The following is a 20,271-nucleotide window of genomic DNA, read 5'->3' on the forward strand; positions in this document are numbered from 1 at the left end:
ACACATGAAAGTGATAGGTTTTTCTGTTCCTAGTCTGTTAACATAATTGAAAATACACATCCCATCCAGACTCGCACTAACCCTCATGTAAAATGCATCAGAGTCGTACGCTAACCGGATCGTTTATGTTTAATGAGAGAAATTCATGAAAAATATCCCAATAAATTTTTCAATTAGCTTCAATTCCCTCTAGCGAGTCAGTATTTGCTCCGAGTTTCTCATTTAAATCTTTATATATTATAAAATATTTAAGTTTAATTGATTTTCACGTTTCTATAATTGTGCGCTAGATTTAAAAGACAAAGACAGGAAGAAAAAAACTGGCTATTATCTTTGTCAGACAGAATATGGGCAAAAAAAAAAATCAAACTTCCATTAAAAAGAAATTATACTTCACTTAATTTACTTCCAGAACTCATTTATTGTCTTTCTGATTTTTTTTCTTCCCAGCAATCATCCAGAAGCGTCTGAAGAAGGAGAAGAAGGCCAAGAGGAAACTGCAAGAGGCTCTGGAGTACGAATCCAAAAGGAGGGAGCAGGTGGAGCAGACTCTGAAGCAGCCATCGCCCTCAGACAGCATGCGCTCCCTCAACGGTCAGAACGCCCAAACAATCATATCCAACCGTCTCCTCTATGTCCACATAATACTGATGTTTGTGCAGCGCCTTGCAAAGTATTCATACGCCTTGATTTTCTTCACATTTTCTTACCTCATTCTCTCATTGAGTTTTATTGGGTTTTTATGTGAAAAACACAAAGAAGCACAGAATTGTGAAACTTAGTTCTCCCAAATCTTTTTTTTTTAGAGTTTCTCTTTTTTTTCTCTCCATTCCTTTCCTGTAACTTTTAAAGAAAAGCCTCTCCACAGTATGATGCTGCCACTACCATACATCTCTATTAGTAGGAAAATCAGGATGACGTGTATCTTTACTTCGGATTCACACACAGTGTTTAAGTTTGCTTAACAGTTAAGCTTTGACCTTATTAGACCAAAGCACCTTATTGGGTGTGTTTTAAAAGCTCCCTACCCTGCTGATGATTCTCAGGGTTTCTTCTTACTGCTGTTCCATCACAGCCTGATTAGTTTAGTGCACGACTAAAAGTTACTTTAATCTATTTAACCAAGAAAGTCTCATGCACATTAAATATTATAACACAAAGCAAATTTAAGGCTAAAGATTTGAATTCAAACCCCAACTAAAACAATCACACAGTATTGGTAAAGCTGTTTATAAAAGGGATTGCAATGAATTAATGTATATTATGGAAGCGTTCCCCACATATTAGGATTGCATATTTGTAGAGCAGCTTTTTTCTGGTGGATTCTTCCACCTGAGCTGTGGATTCCTACAGCTCCCCTAGAGCTTCCATGACCTCCTCCCCTGTATGGTTAATGCTTTCCTGTCATAGTTGGTCCACAGTCTTCATTTTTAGATGACAGAGTTACCATTGCTGTGAGCAATGTTGAAACCTTGGGAAAGTGTTTTATAACCTAACTCTGTGTTGAACGCTGCCCCCTGCTGTCCCCCTGACATGTGCGCTGTGTTCCTGTCTTCTCAAGAAGAGTTGTTTCCTGATGTTCTCTTAAAAACCTCTGAAGTATTCACAGAAAAGCTGCATTTATACGGACAATAAATGACCTACAATTGCAGGTTATCTACAAACCAGGTTACTTCTGACTTTTGAATTCAGAGTATTTGTGTTTTATTTATAGGTGCCAGATTACTGGAGGCTAAATACGAATGCATGCCACACTTTTCAGATTGATATTAGTGAATACATTTCTATTCCACTTAACTATGATATTCATCTTTATTTTAGACAGACACATAAATCCCAATAAAGTGCATTAAATTAGTATTTTTGATGCAGCCAGAAGTTCAGTGCATAGGAATATTTTTTCAAGGCACTGTATTAAAACAGGGGAATATTGTCGCTTTCCTTCATCATCACCTCCTATAATTTGAGTCCCACCTCATTTTATGAAACTAAATGTGTTTCGATCATGATTTATTCTTCTGATCATTTTCTTAATTGATTTACCGTTTAGCATTAATCTTCTAGTCTTTTAGACCTGTTATAACACCCAAAGTGACATCATTGCATCTGTTTATTTGTCAAGAAAAATCGTCAATACAATAATTTTAAATAGCTGGATCAACTAAATATGCACTAAGAAAGACTTGATTGAAAGATAAGATAATTGATTGAAGGGGAAATTTATAGTACAGGTGTTCAGCACTTATATTTACTGGCACTCATTTAAAAATTATGTTTAAAAAGGCTTGAAACTATATATTTAAAGGGATTTTATTGATCTGATCATCATTCTCTCTGTGCTTGGTGACAGTTTGAAAATAATATTTTATTGTGGTCCTTGTTGCAGGATGGCAGCAGCAAAATATGAGTAACCAAATGACTGATAAGATGCAGACACTGCAAGCCAATAATGGCTGTTGATGTTTAAACCTGTGTAGGTTTAAGTGGTAGATACTATAAAACTCACTGGTACTGTTTGAAACACCATGTTGAAGAAGAAAGTCTGCTATTAGTGTAATTAAAGTAATCACAACAGCTATAGTTAATGCAAAGGTCAACCATTCTCAGTAGAAGTTAGTTATTTGACATCTTTACTTTGACTTTAAGTTAAGCAAAACAGCTATTTTCTCTTTATATGTAAATAGGAATCAATAGAAGATTACCATCACAATGGTTAGAAATTTGTTAAACAGAAGGTTTTGATGTTGTTCCCATTTTGAGGAGAAATGGATCTCTGTGTAATGCAGGGATGCAAAATCTATCACAAGTAAACATTTCTTAAAATAAGTATGTTTGCCTTTAATCTGAGCAGGTAAATAAGATAGGCTGCCAGTAGAATTAGTGTTATTGCCCTTAAAATAAGATAATTGTATATATTATGCACTTGAAATACAACAAGGCAATTGTTTTCATCTTCATTTAAATGTAAATTGTCCTATTCGATTGGCAAAGTGTCTAATTTACCAGCTTGAATGAAGAAAAAAGATGCAGTTATTTTAAGAAAAATTGATTCACTTAGATTTCATTTATTTGCAGTGAGAAAATTGTGAATTTCTGATAAAGCAATTTCTCAACATTTAAATCAGCTTAAAAAAAACAAACAACAATCAGTTTAAATCTATTCAAATTAAATGTTGTATTTTTATCATTTTTTTCCAGGTGCGATTAAACTGTAAAAGAGATACATTCATTTTAAGACTTTTCAACATTTTTTTAACAACAGGGGTGCCAATAAAAATAAAAAGCCCAACTAAAACAAGGTTTACATTTCAAAAGCTGAAGGTTTACTTTAATACTATCAGCTGGTTAAGAAAAGTTCAGGAACTGATTTAGTGGACAGCCGGTAGCAACATGCTGTACAGTGGTAATAAAAAACAGACGATTTCAGTAGTTTTTGATCGTTGGAAATAATCACACAGAGAGGCACATAGTTAGACTGAGCAGAGACATGCTGTAACTGGATGGCTCACTCTCTAGTTTGCGATGAATGATGCTATGAAAGTAGGGCTCTGATAGGTGGATGTCAGGCATGTTTAACGGCGGTGATCCCTCTCCTCTCGCAGACTCTCTGACCCCTGAGATGGAGAGTGACCGCAGCAGTGGAAGAACAGATGCTGAAAGGACAATACAAGGTACAGGGGCTCAGATGAGACAATAAATCTCTCTCCCTCACTTTTGCTCTCTTTTTTTTTCTCCTCTCTGCTTTTACCACCCCTCCTTCTCCTGCTGCACACACACAAACACACATAGCTCCACTTTATGAACATTAGTGTTTCTGTGCCTGCTGTTCAGACATACACCACCATCTGGGCCACAGCACTAGGTCAAGATCATCAGTTTTCCCTCAGAATAATATTATTCTTTCACTTGACTTTTAGTGGTGATGCTTAAAGGAGGCAGGTCTTTGTCAGGATAAATGCATTACAACAGGTAAAACCAAACAACTGTGCTAAAAAAGTTACATATTTACTGCTGGAGACGCTATAATGAGTCATAAAACCACAAAAAAGCAGAGCAACCCCTCCTTTGATACTCATAATCGGAGCAAATCAATCCGTTTTATGAACAAGCCTTGTACATTTTTAATGATTTGTTTGTTTGTTAGCCTTGGGGGTGCAGTTTGTGTTTAAGGGAAGGCCGCCATGGCGATAACCTCCGTTGGACCGCCTTCTATCTGTGTTTACCCAGATCCGAGACACCTCGCTAAAGGTTGAATATCCTCATTATTGCTGGAACGTCTCGCTTTAATGCGGCGCTCAGAAATGCCCTTATCAGTGAGGAAAGAGGTCCCAATTTACCCTGGGAAAGATGCTGCATGCAATTTGCTCGGAAAAATAAGGAGGGGGAGTTTCTGTCTTTGCATGCAGAGAATACGCTAGTTAACTCTTTAATATTTGATTAGTCTTCTAGAACTGATATAGAAAAATAAAGATGTATCATCGCTACTTATAATTTAGGACCTTTTCTAAGGTTTCTAATTGCCGTATTTTTTTTTCTTTGAAGGCAAATGAGGCTCCGTCACATTTTATTTCCCCATTATCCTTTTTATTTTCCTTCTTCCTCTCATGTGACCACCTGCCTTCATCACATTAAGGTTTTTATCATTCCTTCCTTACTAATCTTTTCAACTTTTGGGTTATGTTGCTTCACTCTTCATTTCAAACTCTTACAGACCAATTAAATGCCTCAACCAAATAAAGCAGGCTGATATTCTTGCATTTGAATTATGTTTGTTTCTTTCTGTTAATAATGGTGCTTCCATGACTTAAGCTTTCATAGCTGTGTGTATAAGCCGTAAGAGCCTCTAATGCCATAAAGCAACAACTGCATAATCTAATATGACCATCACTCTTTAAAATTAATTTTCTTAATGCTTTTGACAGTTTGATTCTTTTTAAACTTGCGGCTCTTATTAAACTTTATTTCTAAACCTTTACCCTTGCTGTTTGACACTTTTAGTAAAGACAAAATACCTTGTTAGCAGATTAAATTGATATTGTAGTTTGCGCAAAACTTTTGCTAAATCCGTCGGCTTTATGCACTAGAGTAAACCTTACACACATCCTAGGGTGTTTCATAGTTTCCAGGTCCAAGTGAAAACAAAATTTAAATCTCTGCAGTTTAATACTGTTGTATTGAGAAAACAGTGTCCCTGTGCAGCAGGAATAGCAGCAGAAGAAGAAATAATAGCAGCATTAAACATACAGGGAAGTAGGGTTGAGCGAAGTATAAAAACTCAAAGGCTGCAACTGGATCCAATAGTTAGCACAGTGTTAATAATAAATTCAAGTGTTGGTTGCATGTTCTTTCTTTTCTCAATTTTATATTTCTAGATTATTTGCATATAGAAAGAATTGTACCTCGAATAACCTTCAAATATTAAACCCCTATATTTGCTATCTATTTTGCATTTATTTGTACACTTATTTAACTAATAGAATCTGTGATTCTGTTGAGAAAGTATGTTCAATGTTAGGGCTGAAAAAGATGACTTAATTTTATTATTAAATGTATTCCTCTATCAGTTTATTAAAATACAATTCTCACCAGTTGTCAGTACAGTATAAACCCACCACTAGAAAAAATAAAAACATTACACCATTAATTGAGTCATGTTTAATAAAATGAGATTTTAAAGGGAAGATGATTTAAACCCAATTACTAAAAGTGATTAAATTCTAAATAGAAGAGCCAATGTTTGGTATAAGTTAGTCATTTCTGTGGAGAAACTAGTCTTGATGCTTTATTCAGGTTTGATCTAGATCATTCTTCAACATAAACTCTCATTCAATCTTAAGGTTTCTGCTGGTCTCTTCTATGCAGTTTTTCTGCTCTTTTCTAATATTTCCAGTAAAGTCAAATCTTATAGCAATTCTTGAAGTTTTATTTGTTTTTCTTTCTTTAATATTTGCTTTTAATTCATCCAAGTTAAAGCCTCCAGCTTCTGTAAAAATACAGTAGCCACTTTTTTAAGCCCGGGTAGCAACAACTTACATTTTTACACCTAAACTCGATAAAACAGTCATTCCTGTGACAACAGAGCATATAATTTTCCTGGGTCTCTCAATCACTCTGATCACTGCCTCAAAGAGTGGAATGAAACAGAATAAGGCGGCTGCTTTTTTTTGCGTTTTGTTCAATTAGAGAAGCATTTGTCTGCCACCCATGTCTCCTCTACTCTGCTCTGCAAGCCTCGCTGTATAATTAACCTCAAATGGCAAAAAATGATGTTGATAAATTACACAAGCAGAAAGAGGAGGAGGAGGAGAACTGGGGGGAGAGAAAAACAAGCCTATCACCGGCGCGGAAGCAGACAGAGAAATGTGTGGGTGCATTCTCGACTCCAAACTCGGGGAAGCGAACGCAGCCAGAGAAGGGGAGAAAAAAAATAATGAGGGCATAATTTTAGAGAACTAATTATTTCTATTTGTCTTTTGTCACACTTCTCTAATTCTGCGATATTAACACAGTCTGTGTTTATTAATTGCTTTTTGCAGTGTTTTGAATCAAGTCCAAGGAAGGGAGCGAAGCCCTTTTTGCAGGCAGGCAAGCTGCTGGGGGCCGCGCCTTGCCCTGGCGCTGCCTGGCAGCGGGCGACTATCTCCCCCCTCTATCACCCTCACCCCACCCTGCAGCCATCCCCACTCAACATGTTCGGCAGGGTTCATACGACCCTGCGCGCAGCCAGATAAAGTTCTTTGTTGCAACATTAAACATCAAAACAGTTAAAGTGAAATTAAAATTAAATGAATGAATGTCACTGAAGCAAAAAAGACTGTAATTAATGGATCCCTTAATTGTCTTCATAAAATATTTGCATGGGCATAATTTGCATAATTTACATGAATTAATTAATCTTTCAAAGGAATTTTATGCTGAGAGAAGCCAAAAATTCCCCTTGTTTTATTTAGCACCTAATGAAATATTTATTCTCTTTAATGAACTTTTCATCTTGATTTTGAATGTGAAAATCCTGAAGTTTTGCCTCCTTTTAACGACTGCCTTCGAGTCGAGACGTCACCAGTCGAAAGCAGATGTTTCAACATTTCCGCTGACGCTGAATCAGCCTCCTCATAAACCCCCCCACCGTTCGTGGATTTGATCTATTAGAAGTCAAACGCTGCGATATTTGACATCTTCGCGACAATGGATTAAATGTCATCATCCATCAAATGATCAAATGGTCTTTGTTTTCATTAGCACCCCTCCTATAAATTGCTGCTGCAGCTGTGAAGCCGTGCAGAGGCAGGCGAGCCGAGCCAGTGAGGTGATGTTTCATCCTTTTGTGTCAAGCCCACTTCTCCAACTCCCCTCCTCCCCTCCCTTACCTTTTGCGTTTCACCCTACATGCAGTCGCAATTCACGCTGTAATGACTTTTGCGCAGAACTCAGCGGTTGTTGCTTGAATAGAAGCAGCCCATAGTGCTATGCCTTTGAGACCTACGGCAGTGCTGGGTAATTAGCTTGTGTGTTTGTCTACAACACCCCCCACCCCCACCCATGAGTTGTGTACACATTCAGACACACACAACAAGCTTTTGTTGTCTCTGTCTGTGTGCAATACATAAAACCCATCCTGAAAGGTTAAGGAGGCCTAAATAACAGAAAAGAAAGAAGCTGCAGCCCAGATGTACCGTGCATCAAGACATTATAACCAGCTAGTCAAACACTCCCTCTGATGTCCCCCTCTGCTTGTGTCATGTCCAACAAGCAGAGCTGCTAAATGTCTTTGTAGGCCTCTCTCTTTAACGCTGAATAATTCAGGCCTGCTTGCCACAGAGACTCTTCTTAAAGGCATTAACTGTAAGCGTTCCTCGGCAGACAGAGGGGAGGGAAAAAAATGCGAAGGTAATAAACGTCAGACAGGCTCCGGAGCTGTGCCTAACAGATCTTTTTTTTACCGTCTGCTCGCTCAGGCTAACACCCAGGCATGAAAAGCGTCCGTCCACTTGGCAGTGACCGGAGCTCGTAACTCGTAGGAGATGTCTAGAGATAACCTGAGCCTTTTACAGTATCCACACAGGAAATATCACTTTATAACTTAAGAGCAGGATTATGCTTTAAAGAGGCACAGCAGCTGGGCGGAAGGCCACAGATGCTCAAATGGTTTAGATTTGTTCATAACACAGCAGGTTACAACATCTATCCTTGAACTTTTCCACATTTTGTCTCTTTGCATCCATAAAACCGCAATGCAATCCATTTGGGCTTTTATATTACAGACAGAGTAGTTTATACATACTATATAGAAAAGAAGGAAAATAAAAACAGTTTTCAGAAATGAAAAAAAAAAATCCTTACAGTCAAAAAGCAAATGAAAAATAATTGGAGTAAAACATTAGGCACAAGCATTTGGATATGTCAAAAAAAAAAGGAAAACAATACTTTAGTCAAAAAGACAAAAGGAATTGCAAAGACGAGGCAGTCCATCCAAACTAAACTGACAGGTCGGGAAGAGAGAGCAATAAAAAGAGAAGGCTACAGTATAGAGAGTGCCTATGAGATCCACAAGTGGAAAAAATAACTTTACACACAAAAAAGTTGTACACTCCATAAATTTGGCCATTGGGAAGAGTGGTGAGAAAAAAACTCTTTTGTTGAGATAAAAGCCATAGAAAACCCTCTCTGGCAGTTTGTCACAAGTATGTTGAGGACACAAAAAAAAACATGTTGAACAAAGGCTTCTGGCCAAATGACACAACAATTTAATATTTGGTTAAACTGGTGTGTTTGTAGCAAAAAAATGACCCTGGATGTAACCCTGGATACCCACAGTGAAATATGGCAGTGGTAGCATCAACATGTTGGGATGCCTGTTGTTTAACAGGGACATACCAGCTCAGAGATGTTGTGATGGGATTCTGGGTCAAACACAGAGCTACCCTGAAAGAAAAGGTGTCAGAGGCTGTAGGACCTAAATCTGGGCCAGAATATGCCCTCCAGCAGGACAGCGATCCTAAAACTACAGACAAAGTTACTAAGGAACAGTTTAGATCTATACATATTTAACATGTTGGAATGTCCCAGTCAAAGCCCAGACATGAATCCAATTTAGTATCTAACAAGAGATGCGCCAAGCGGAGATGTGCTGCTGTACAGTAACTGTCTACGAACACATAAAATACAAGGAGAACTGTGACTGATGGTTGGATTAACACCTCAAATATTTATGCAATAAACTTTTGAAATCATGCTTTATTTTCCCTTAAATTTAATTTAAGTTTAAGTTTAAACTTAAAAAAGCTTAAAAAAATGCTAAAACTTGAGGCTAAGAGGGTCATTGTTAAAAATCCAGAATAAAGTCAACTTACTTTGGGTTTTCTAAATTTGTATTTCTTGAAAACAGTAAAGTTAATCACTGTAGATGATATATATAATCACATTTTCCATGGTTTCTAGCTTTATCTTCTCTCTAAATCAGATTATCAATTCACAGTAATGCCGTTCAAATCCAAAGACTAGAGGGCAATATTTCAAAGTTGCGTTTCATCAACAATCACATCCTGAACAGCGCATTTGCGTCAGCAGATTGTTAGCTGTTGGCTAATCTTTTGCCTCTTCTCTGTGTCTGTGCGTGTGTGTGTTTTCTGTTCCAGATGGAAGACTGTTCCTGAAAACCGCAGTGATGTACTGATAAGGCCGCAAGGAGCTGGAGGACAGAAAGATTTTATAACAAAAAGTAAATAAAATGAAATAAAAGGACTGAAAGAGAAAAAAAAAAGAAACCATGAAGGTTCCGGGGAAGACCCTAACCCACGCCGATTTAGCTGAAGAGAGTTCAAGCTGCTCGTAGATGGTAATGCTGTGTTCATCCCCCCCACCCCCCAAACGCTGGAGGATTGTGAATGTACAACAAAGAAGTCTTTCTCACCACGGAAGGAAAAACCTAAAGTAGTCTGATAAAGCAGGTTTTGACAAGACGTGAAGGATAAACATATATAACCGAGCACAGTCAAAATGTACCCAAGGTGCATTGTTGGTAATAACTCCTGATAAGTTCACAGCACTGAAGATTTTTTTTTATACTGTATCTCAGCCAGCGAGAAAGCTTTGAAATGAAAATTCGACTGAAGTTTTGCTTTTGTATTTCGAAATAAATCATGAGATGCTAAAAAAAAAAAAAAAAAAAAAAAAAAAAAAAGACGAAGAGATGAACATTTGTGGAGGGCGGGGGGGATGTGAATATATCCACGTCATCAAAAGAAAGAAGACTGATGTTCGATTTTCATGTTTTCTAAATTAGATGAAAATACAATCAAGTTCCGTTTTTACCATCACTGTACATACAAGAGCTAATGATAAAGATAGACAGACTCACTCTGCTGAACCCCAGTGGACTCCTAAGGTATGTGTATATAACGTTAAGAGGTATTGTGTATGCAGTAGAGCTATTAGGCAAACAATACCACCATTTATATAAACCTTTCTTGTTTTCGTTCTATCTCTGAGCCATCATCTTTTCCTATAGCTGCCATTTTCTGGTGAGAAAGCATGCAGGCATGTAAATGTTTGTCCTGGAATTATGATATTTAATAAATCCTATATTGTGCTGAACAAATAACCAGGGTGGATTCACCCAAGCCCAGACAATTCTAAAAATCCCAATTGAAGATGTTTTACTCTCAAAACGAAGACCTTCGCTGTTGATAGTACTGTAATCTTTGTAAAAGAGGTCATACTTCTTGGAATTTACTGTACATTGTCTTTATGAGACACTCTTAAAATCAGCACCCCTTATTGCTTTGTTGTTGTTTTTTTATTTTGTAAGTATCTGGTCGGATCATCATCACCTGCCAGCTTGAAGCAATCAGTTAAGGACGCTACTTTTTAAAAAGCGAACACCACTTTATTACATTGTGTTTAACACGTTTTGGTTTCAGAGTGTTTCATGATGCGAGAACATGACAAAAAAAGAAAAAAACAAACAAATAAAAAAAAAAAACATTTTCTTTCCCTAAAGACTTTTGAATTGTGGTGCTGCAACACCTGTGTATATTCTCTAGTCATAAGCTGATGTCAGTCCTTTATCTGCTAAACAATTTAGACCTTATGTGTTACAATCAAAAAGATGAGGAGGAGGAAGAAGGGAAGCGTATCCCATGTTCACGATGTGTTTGTTCCTTTTTGTTCTTAATGGATTGTCTAAGTCTGTTGTCACTGATAACTTATATAGCTTCTCGAATCATCTCTTTCATTGTACTTCAAATTCAAATAAAGTTAACATGTTGATGATAAACGGAGTGAGTTACATATGTTGTCTGAGGCTTTTGAGTTCCTTCATGATGATGATGAAGATGCGGAGGGTGCTTACCCAGAAGCAGGAGGATCGGTGTGACTAATGTGGCCTGATTTTATCAGGTGATGTGGAGAGGTAAACTGGCTCTCTTGTAAATTCTCTCTGTGTATTGTAGATATTTTCAGTCAGCTCTCTAGCTTTGTGAGCCCTCTTCTCTGTCTTTTTAACAGAAAAATAAATGTTTCATTTTTTCTCTACTGCTTTGTTTAATTTTTGTTTGAAGTTGGGTTTAATTTTATAGTTTATAAGTTGTTCATATGTTACCACACACAGAGCTAACTTATGCAGATTGCAAAAAAGGCAGCATAGTTTGTTTTATTTTTCCTGGGCATCTTAGCTATAGAGATGATACAGTACCCTTTAACTGTCATAACATTTAGATTGTACATTTTTTTTTTTAATAGTGTGATGTCATGTCAGGATTACCGCTATTTTGAGTTTTTGCAAACTGTTGGAAAAATAGACAAAGAAATTACGTAAAATGAAGTATCATGTATCTGTCACAATCTGAAATTAGGATGATCAGAGAAATTAACGATATAAATACAATCTTGTTGTCAAGCAGAAGTATTATGTGAATGGGGGGGTTACGTCGTTTCATCTTAGTCTTGGTTGCTGTCTTATTTCTTAATTTCAAAATGATTATCCACTCATCCTTTAATGACTGATTTTAATGCTTGCTCTCTCCAAAGTAAAGTATCAAAAACTAAAAGTGGCACCTTTGTTGCATTGGTCGTCCTCCGAAATTTCTGTTGGGTACTTTTTGTCACATAAAAACACTGCACATATTTTTGGATAGAAATCCATACATACATACATTTTCTGACACGCTTTATCTCGAGTGGGGTTGTGAGGGGTGCTGGTGCCTATCTCCAGCTTTCTACGGGCGAGAGGCGGGGTACACCCTGGCAACATATTCTCATTATCAGTTCGTATGAAATCGTACGAAAAGTAATGCGCACTATTTCGTACGTTTTGGACGTTTTTCCTGAAAAAACCAGATCAGTGCGCATGCGCTGGCAGACAGACAAAAAAAGCAGATCCGTGGACGAACGTAAAACTGGGAAAAACAGCGCAATAATCACTTATTCATGTCTCTAACTACGTTGCTTGCTGTTTTATATCTTAGGGTTAGGGTCAGGGTTAGGGCTAATTGTACTTTAAATTCTATATTCTTGAATGGTGCGTAAGATGCGCATGCACATACGCCGAAAAAAACGTCAAAAACGTACGAAATTACGGTGCATAACTTTTCGTACGATTTCATACGAACTCATAATGAGAATACACTGGACAGGTCGCCAGTCCATCGCAGTTGGATAGAAATCAGGCCAGTATTTTGGTTTCCAATTCTGAGAGCAAATTTGTATCTCTATAAAGGAAAGTTATGGGATAATTGCTATATTGAACACCGTGTTATACTTATATGTTGCCATTATTTGCTTGTTACTTCAATTTATTCAAAAAAGAAACAATGTAAACATTAGCTTAAACTATTAGCATTTTTGTTTTTTCTTTGTAGTTTAATATTTTTGGTGTTTTTAGGAGATAGATAACCGAAACGCTTGTATAATCGAATTGATTAATATGAATTTCTTAAATAATTTTAATTGCATTCCTTTATTTCATTTGATTATCTCTGTTTAGGACATTAACGATTAATAGATAAGATGCATTAGAACAAAAATATAAATGACCTCTTGGTAGTAGAAATTTTTTATTCGAGTAATATACAATATGTTTTATTGTAGCACACAACAATAAGAGTATAGAAAGGTACTTTTACTTGAATGTTTCTTTCAAAGTGGGCACAAACTTCATAAGTTGGATACAAGACACCTAGGGGAGAAGAAGTACAAAGTGGTGAATGGAAAAATACTTACTGTGCATAATTTGTAAACAAATGCCAATTAAGATCAATATTAACTAATTTACTATGCTTACTGTTGATTACATATGTAATTGTATGTACTGTTAAGCAAATGACTTAATGCAACTTGTGTGTCCCCTATTCCCATTCTACTTCTGTCTAATAAACAAAACTTCTTCGACCATGCTCAGCAGTCACGCATCAGAACATAAGCTTGCAGTCTGAGTTCTTACATTGTTTCAGTCACATCAAACATATTTTTAATGATTAGATATTTGCAGAGTCTCTCAGTTTTTCTCTGGGGATCTCTGGGTTTTCTACAAGGATCGTTTCAGAACAGGTACGGCTCTAGAAACACACAAAAAGAAATATGAAATTGACATTGAGAGAGAAATTTCTCCTGTAAGCACTTCTGAGTGAAATGTGTTGACACAGCATGTCTGGCCCATTCCCATTTTGCATGCTTTTTAAAGCATGGCCATAACACGGCCACAGAGATGAATAATTGACTGATTGCTGCATAATTCAGTGCTGCATTGTAAAAATTCAAGGCCTGAAATACTTCAAGCTTTTCTTCAATTTTTTCTTATTAAAAATGAGGTTAAAGTTTCAATCAACCTTGAAAGAACAATACGACACTCAGTGGGCAATCAATCATGAGGAAACAGTGCTTTTCGTAGAGTTCTGGCCCATGTTGGAGCTCGCAGCTCCACTCCGAAACTTTAGCTTACTCTGGAGTGAAAGAAACCGAGGAACAACCTCCACTTCATCCATTTAATGGATACGTTTCCTTTTTTTTTTTTTTTTTAGCAGTGAGAGATTTAGTCTGCTCACCTCCAACGAGCCCGTGAGAAGTGGGCTATTACTCACATATTCTGTTTATTTCTTCAACTGATGCTTTTTTTTCCTGCACTGGCATGTGAAAAAAGAGGCCCTGCAGCTACATGTTTCATATCACTGCACATTTTGTAATAAATTCAATTCAGTACAAATATGACCATGAGGCACGGAGACTTTAAATACCAAATGTGCATTATGGATGTGGTGTTGCTTTGCACTTTTGCTGTTGCGTGGAAAGGCACGTTGCTGATTACATATTCAAAGCTTTAAAAACTGTTTGAGTCGTCTCTTTGATTCTCCTGGCCTACCATGGAGATGCGTTCACAAAGACTTTGTCCAGATGTGATTATTCCGCCTTCTTGTGCTTTGCTTAATGTCATGCTGCATAATACATTGTTGCCTACTTATTTTGCCTGACAAGATACAGGATTTAATTATGTGTAAATGACATATATCATACTTTTTAGCCTGAAAACGTTGAAATGTTTAAAGTTTGAAAGATAACGAGTACCAATCGACCTTTCTACTTTTTCTTTTCCTTTCTTATTTTCTTTTGCCAAAGATGATAAGACCTTTTTGACAATACAGAAAGGTATGTATAGTATATATATATATATATATATATATATAAGGTATAAAAAAATGCACAGAAACGTATGGCATTGATACGTGCCCTTTATTTCACAAAACAGGAAAATGAAACAAAGAGCTTTGCTACCAAAACCCTGTTCACAGTGACACTTCCTGCGTGGACCAGCCACGCCTGCTGAATCTGAGCAGGAAGATCTGCAAAACGGTCATGTATAAATATTCTTTAATGTATCCCTGTAATAGGTCCAAACTGTCCATGTCAATAAACACCACTATCTATGCTGGAAAGGTTTATGGAATCAAACACCAGTAAGAAAAAGGAAGTCCTTCAAACTAACCGAAACAACTTTTTCTTCAGGTTAATGCTGCCAGTAGGTACTACTGGTAACTCAGAAAGGAGTAAACAGCCAGGCCACTAGAGGGCCACAGCTCTTAGTGAGCATGAAGTTACTATATATCAAAAGATGTGTTTATCAGTAATTTGTACATCTTATGTTTGCATCTGTGTGTGTCAAAAGATTGCGTTAAATCTATCTTTCCAAAAAAATCAGATTGCAGGTATTGCAAAAATCATTAACTTTATCTGTTGCTAGTTTTTGCTTTACATGGGTGTCAAATTAAGAATAAAGCAATTGAGTGAAGTTGGACGGTGTGTTCAAATCCAACAACTGTGTCCTCTGACGGCCAGATTCTGTCATGACCTTGGCACTGATGACTGGCTTGATTATTCATTCCATTCACCTGCCTAGCTCTGCCCAGTTTCTCATCACCATTCATCTGTGTCACCTGCTCCACTCATCAGTGTCAAAATTATTCAAGCCTTTGGTGAGAGGTTGTCTAGCGTACTGTACCTGATTGTGTTCTGATTGCCTGATCCTGACCCGTTCTTCCTTTGCACCCTTGGGCCTGGCTGTTCCCGTTCTGATCTGTTTGCCGGACCTGTCTTCGGACTCCTGCTTGATTCTGCCTGATCACTGCACCTGGATCTGCTTCCTGACACCAACCTGGATTTACCTTTCCATTTCTATCTGTTGTATGGGAAAACACCAAGACCCTCAAACTTTTCCACCTCCAGCACCTCTCCCATTATGGAAATAATCCTTGACACACTCATTTTTCTACAATAACCTTCTTTGTCCTATTGGCATTACTGTAAGTACTAACCACTAGTTTCTTTTAATAGACTAGTCATCCACAAGCTGAACTTTATGTAAATGTTGAATGCTATATTTCCATGCATTAATTTTTTTTTCAAAGGATGTTTTATATCTTCTACCATCATCCACATTTTTCGCCTCCATTTTTGCCCAAAGGTTTTTTAAATTTCTGTTTTTTTATTCAAAGGGTGTTTTAAGTTTATTAAAGTTGTCTTGTACTGTAAGGATGCTTATTTTTTCTTTGTTTTTATTTTCTGTATGCATATTGTTTGTTGTTCAAGCCGGGTGTCCAAACAAAGTTTTTTTTATATCATAATGTCAATATGATGGTTCTTGATTGTATTCCCACACCATGCCACAAAGCGGTTTACCAGCTGTCACTACTCAGTCACTTATTCATCCCTGATACACCCAGCATCTGCAGTCATCTTAGTGTTTCTGCAGATGAAAGTGTTCTTACTTATACTGGAAGTATGCGGCAGAACACCAGGACACACTCATTTTGTCCCTAACTCCATTTGTTTTTTTGTTGTTGTTTTTCTTTCATACTTGTGCATTAAAGGAATAGTACACCCAAAACATGATTAGCCTTCATTTTCTACTCACCCCCATGCTGAACAACACTCTGGAGTACTTTTTTGATATCTCAAATGCATCTGGAGATCTGGGAGGCTTCTTGCTGTCTGCTGACATTCAAATAATGGAGGTCCATGGCGCCCGAGACAGAAAGGTCCATAAAAGTCCACAAAAACGTGTCAATATTCCTCCATACTGCTCGTCCAATGTAATCCAAGTGTCCTGAGTGGGTAGCATCCAGAATTTACTCGAAACGAAGTCATTTAGAACGTTTTAGATTCTAAACAGTAGTGTATAGGATTTCCTAATAGCGCCCCCATGCGCGCTCACGATTCTACGGAAGCCGGCAGACCAAACCGGAAGAAAGTGCGCATTCAGCGTCTGCTCTGCCGATAATGCAAGCGTAGAAGAAGAAATGTGCTGTTTACCTGTGCAAAGAAAGAAACAACGAAAGAAAAATGTCTGAGGACTTCAGTGATGAGGAAGAGCATGAGTTATTTGCCGAGCTGAATGCGCTGGTTTGGTCTGCCGGCTTCCGTAGAATCGTGAGCGCGCATGGGGGCGCTATTAGGAAATCCTATACACTACTGTTTAGGCTCTAAAACGTTCTAAATGACTTCGTTTCGAGTAAATTCTGGATGCTACCCACTCAGGACACTTGGATTACATTGGACGAGCAGTATGGAGAAATATTGACACGTTTTTTGTGGACTTTTATGGACCTTTCTGCCTCGGGCACCATAGACCTCCATTATTTGAATGTCAGCAGACAGCAAGAAGCCTCCCAGATCTCCAGATGCATTTGAGATATCAAAAAAGTACTCCAGAGTGTTGTTCAGCATGGGGGTGAGTAGAAAATGAAGGCTAATCATGTTTTGGGTGTACTATTCCTTTAAGGGTCTCTATATTGATCAGTGGCTGCATTAATGAATAGTCATGGTGAAGTATCTTGGGGAAATTCCTTCAGCATGGACAAGGGGGGCAATAAATGTTAATAAAGTTGCTGCCCTAACGAGCTTCAAGAGGATTGCTGTTTCACTTTTGTCTGTTTTCTGTACTCTGCAACACCTATCATGTGTAAGTAAACGGGTAACTGAATTGTTTTATTGATTGTGTTTGTCAAAGCATGTTGTGTTTTTCATATATGCCCAAAAGGGGAGTGGCGGCCTAGTGGTTTTGGCATAAGGCTTGGAATCCTGAGGTTCTGGGTTCAAGCCCCACTTCCAAAGCCTGCACTCTGGGTCTCTGAGCAAGACCTTTAACCCCACACTGCTTCCCGGGCAACCCACGATGGCAGCCCACTGCTCCCCAAGGTGATAGGTTAAATGCAGGGGTACATTTCTACAATGTGAGATCAATAAAGTAAAATTATTATTATTATTAATAAAATGTGTGCTTTGTGTTTCTAAAACCAATCTATAAGGTGATAAACCTGGTGAGTTTCACTTTGCCACCGAGTCTCTCATTAGACTCATAAAATTCCAGTCAAATTGCTGCATAGGTCTGACCAAGGTAGACTCTTGGTTTATGTTGTATCCACCCAGTTGCAGAGAATCGTAAACGGCCTGGCTGCCCCCATTCATTTAAACAACTCCCCCATTTAAAATAATACTGACCCCAAAATTAACTTTTTTTTGGCAATAAACCCCTATATGTGCATAGGTTTTAGTGCTGTCTACATGTCCAAGGAATTTAGTGCACATATGCAATTCCATTTTATGCCTAAACCCTCTTTTAGACACATCTGTTTGGCTCCCTCGCAACCATTTACACAGCAGCAATGTTTAGCTCTGATTTGGATTTTGTTGTGCTTCTTGGCATATAGGCTGTAGGTTTCAAGTAAGCATGCATGACCACTTGTCCAGATAGGCTACTTTTCCTTAAGAAAATTCTAGGCGATATTGTCTATTGGCGTGGAGTCGGTCTCCTACATATGTATGTGAGCTGCCCTACCCCATTTACACTAGCCCTATGAAACCGATCCGTGCTGAGTTTGGACAGAGCTTGGATCAGTTAACCATGCCGAGCTTGGTTCTTAAAACCATTTACATTTCACGCTAGCACAGTTCCTCACCTCCTATCGGCGGTAATCACGCAAACAAAAATGGCAGCTTGCGTAACATTCAGGAAAATATGTTCCTGGATAGTGTCCTCTGCCCAAATTTCAATGAGAACCTCGGTCTCAGCATCATCTAAGGTCAGACTACACTCTTTTGATGCTATTTATGTTAATAGACTGAGTATCATGATCTGCCCTGATAGCTGATCATAATTGTTCATATCACTCACCTGTCTACAGTAACTCTGCCTGGTTTTCCAATCATTCCTCATCTTATCCAGCTGCGTCTTCTGCTTTATATTCTGTTCAGCCCAGCTACCAGGGCTAGATCACTGTTTGTTTCCTGTTTGATGGCTTTATGTTCTGTTTCATTTGGTTTGATTTAGTTCAAGGTTCATGTCCCCATTCCAGTAAGGAGATTATTCACGAGCCAGTGTCTTCAGGCAAGTTTATTCCCTAGCCGGTGGTAGGAGCGTTTCTAAGGCTACGTTCTCACAGCAGCCTGAAGTGACCCAAATCCGATTTTTTTTGCCCATATGCGACCTGGATCTGATCTTTTCATGGCAGTCTGAACAACACAGATCCAATTTTTCCAATTTGACCAAGGCCACTTGGCTATGTGGTCCTGAATCTGATACGAATCTGATCTTTTCGAATGCGACCTGTGTCTGAACAACCAGGTCGGATTCATCTGACCTGAACGTCATCAATACCTGACAAAGGTCACTATTATGCATCTACGCAGAAGCGGCAAGAAAAAGAACAACCATGGCAGATGATGATGCGGAGAGCAGTATTTATGTTTAATCATATTGAAAAGATTATGTTTTTATGGTTGGAAAAGACTGCTAGATGCGCTCTGGCACTACCATCTATGTTTACTTCTGGAAAAAAAGAGCACGCTGGCCTGTGACGTCATTGCGTCCACTACTGCACATGCGAGACACTTGCGTTGTATGACTGCAGTTCACACAGGAGATCACATACAAGTTACATATATTTGGAAATATGAACGGCAACGTAAAAAAATCGGATAAAAAAAAATCAGAATTGAGCATCAAGGCCTGCAGTCAAAGCCAAAGTTTGTTTCTGATTATCTGGTTGGTTTCTGTCCTCGTCTGATCTGTATACCTGAACCATCTTTGGACTCCTGCTGGATTGTGTCTGTCTGCATCTGTGTGTTTCTGTCTGAGCTGGTTGCTCGACAAAGGGAACTCTGAACCTGTCTGCTTCTGTGCGTTTCTGTCTGAACTCTTTGCTCAACACATTGAAGTCTGAACCTGCCTTAACGCTCTGTGGATTCCTAGAACCCTAGATCTGTCTGTTCCTGTGTGGACCGGAACCCCTGATTGGGCTGAGGACTCTTGGATTCCAGAACTGTTGCTGTCTGATCTGTATCCCTGACCTGGATCAGATTCCTTCCTGCTCACTGAGGTTGCTGCACCAGGGACCCTCTAGGCGGCTGCCACCCGTATCTCGTTTGGCAGTCCCTCTGCTGGATCCTGCCTTCCTCGGAGAGGATGGACGTAACTGTTAAACCAGGTAAGTGACTCACACTGATAATATTCTGCTGTCAGATCATCGTGGTCACTTAACTGTGACCGCAGTTCTGTTGTCTGGCACTGTCCGGTTCAAGAACTGTTTGTTGTTTGTAAGACAATATGAAGGAAGTGGATTATGCAAATAAAAACTGCAGTGAAAGTGTGCCTTTGAATAAAAAAGTGCGATGTATTTCCATTGTAACTTTTGTTTTTGTGTTGTGGCCCAAGTTTGTGACCTGACATCTCTGGGCTACCATAGGCTAGTCTTATTTTCTATCATACAAATGAATTTCTTGGTTAAT

General features: G+C 38.3%; 1 protein-coding gene across 5 annotated transcripts in view; it reads left to right on the forward strand.

Annotated features, from left to right (window-relative positions):
• The window catches only part of dachd (dachshund d), a 152,385-nt gene extending 141,110 nt beyond the window's left edge, over positions 1–11,275 (forward strand). For 4 of the 5 annotated variants that reach the window (XM_038302384.1, XM_038302382.1, XM_038302383.1 and 1 more), the window contains exons 9-11: positions 451–594; positions 3,603–3,671; positions 9,636–11,005. In XM_038302384.1, coding sequence (XP_038158312.1) covers positions 451–594; positions 3,603–3,671; positions 9,636–9,673 — 251 coding nt within the window. In that variant the 3' untranslated portion in view covers positions 9,674–11,005. Of the gene's footprint in view, positions 1–450; positions 595–3,602; positions 3,672–9,635 lie in introns of all 5 variants that reach the window. The other variant, XM_038302385.1, reaches the window with a different exon arrangement.
• The last annotated feature ends 8,996 nt before the right edge of the window (positions 11,276–20,271 follow it).

This window comes from Cyprinodon tularosa, unplaced genomic scaffold (genome assembly GCF_016077235.1).
Source record: "Cyprinodon tularosa strain WSP-4 unplaced genomic scaffold, ASM1607723v1 ctg49, whole genome shotgun sequence".
NCBI lineage: Eukaryota > Metazoa > Chordata > Actinopteri > Cyprinodontiformes > Cyprinodontidae > Cyprinodon > Cyprinodon tularosa.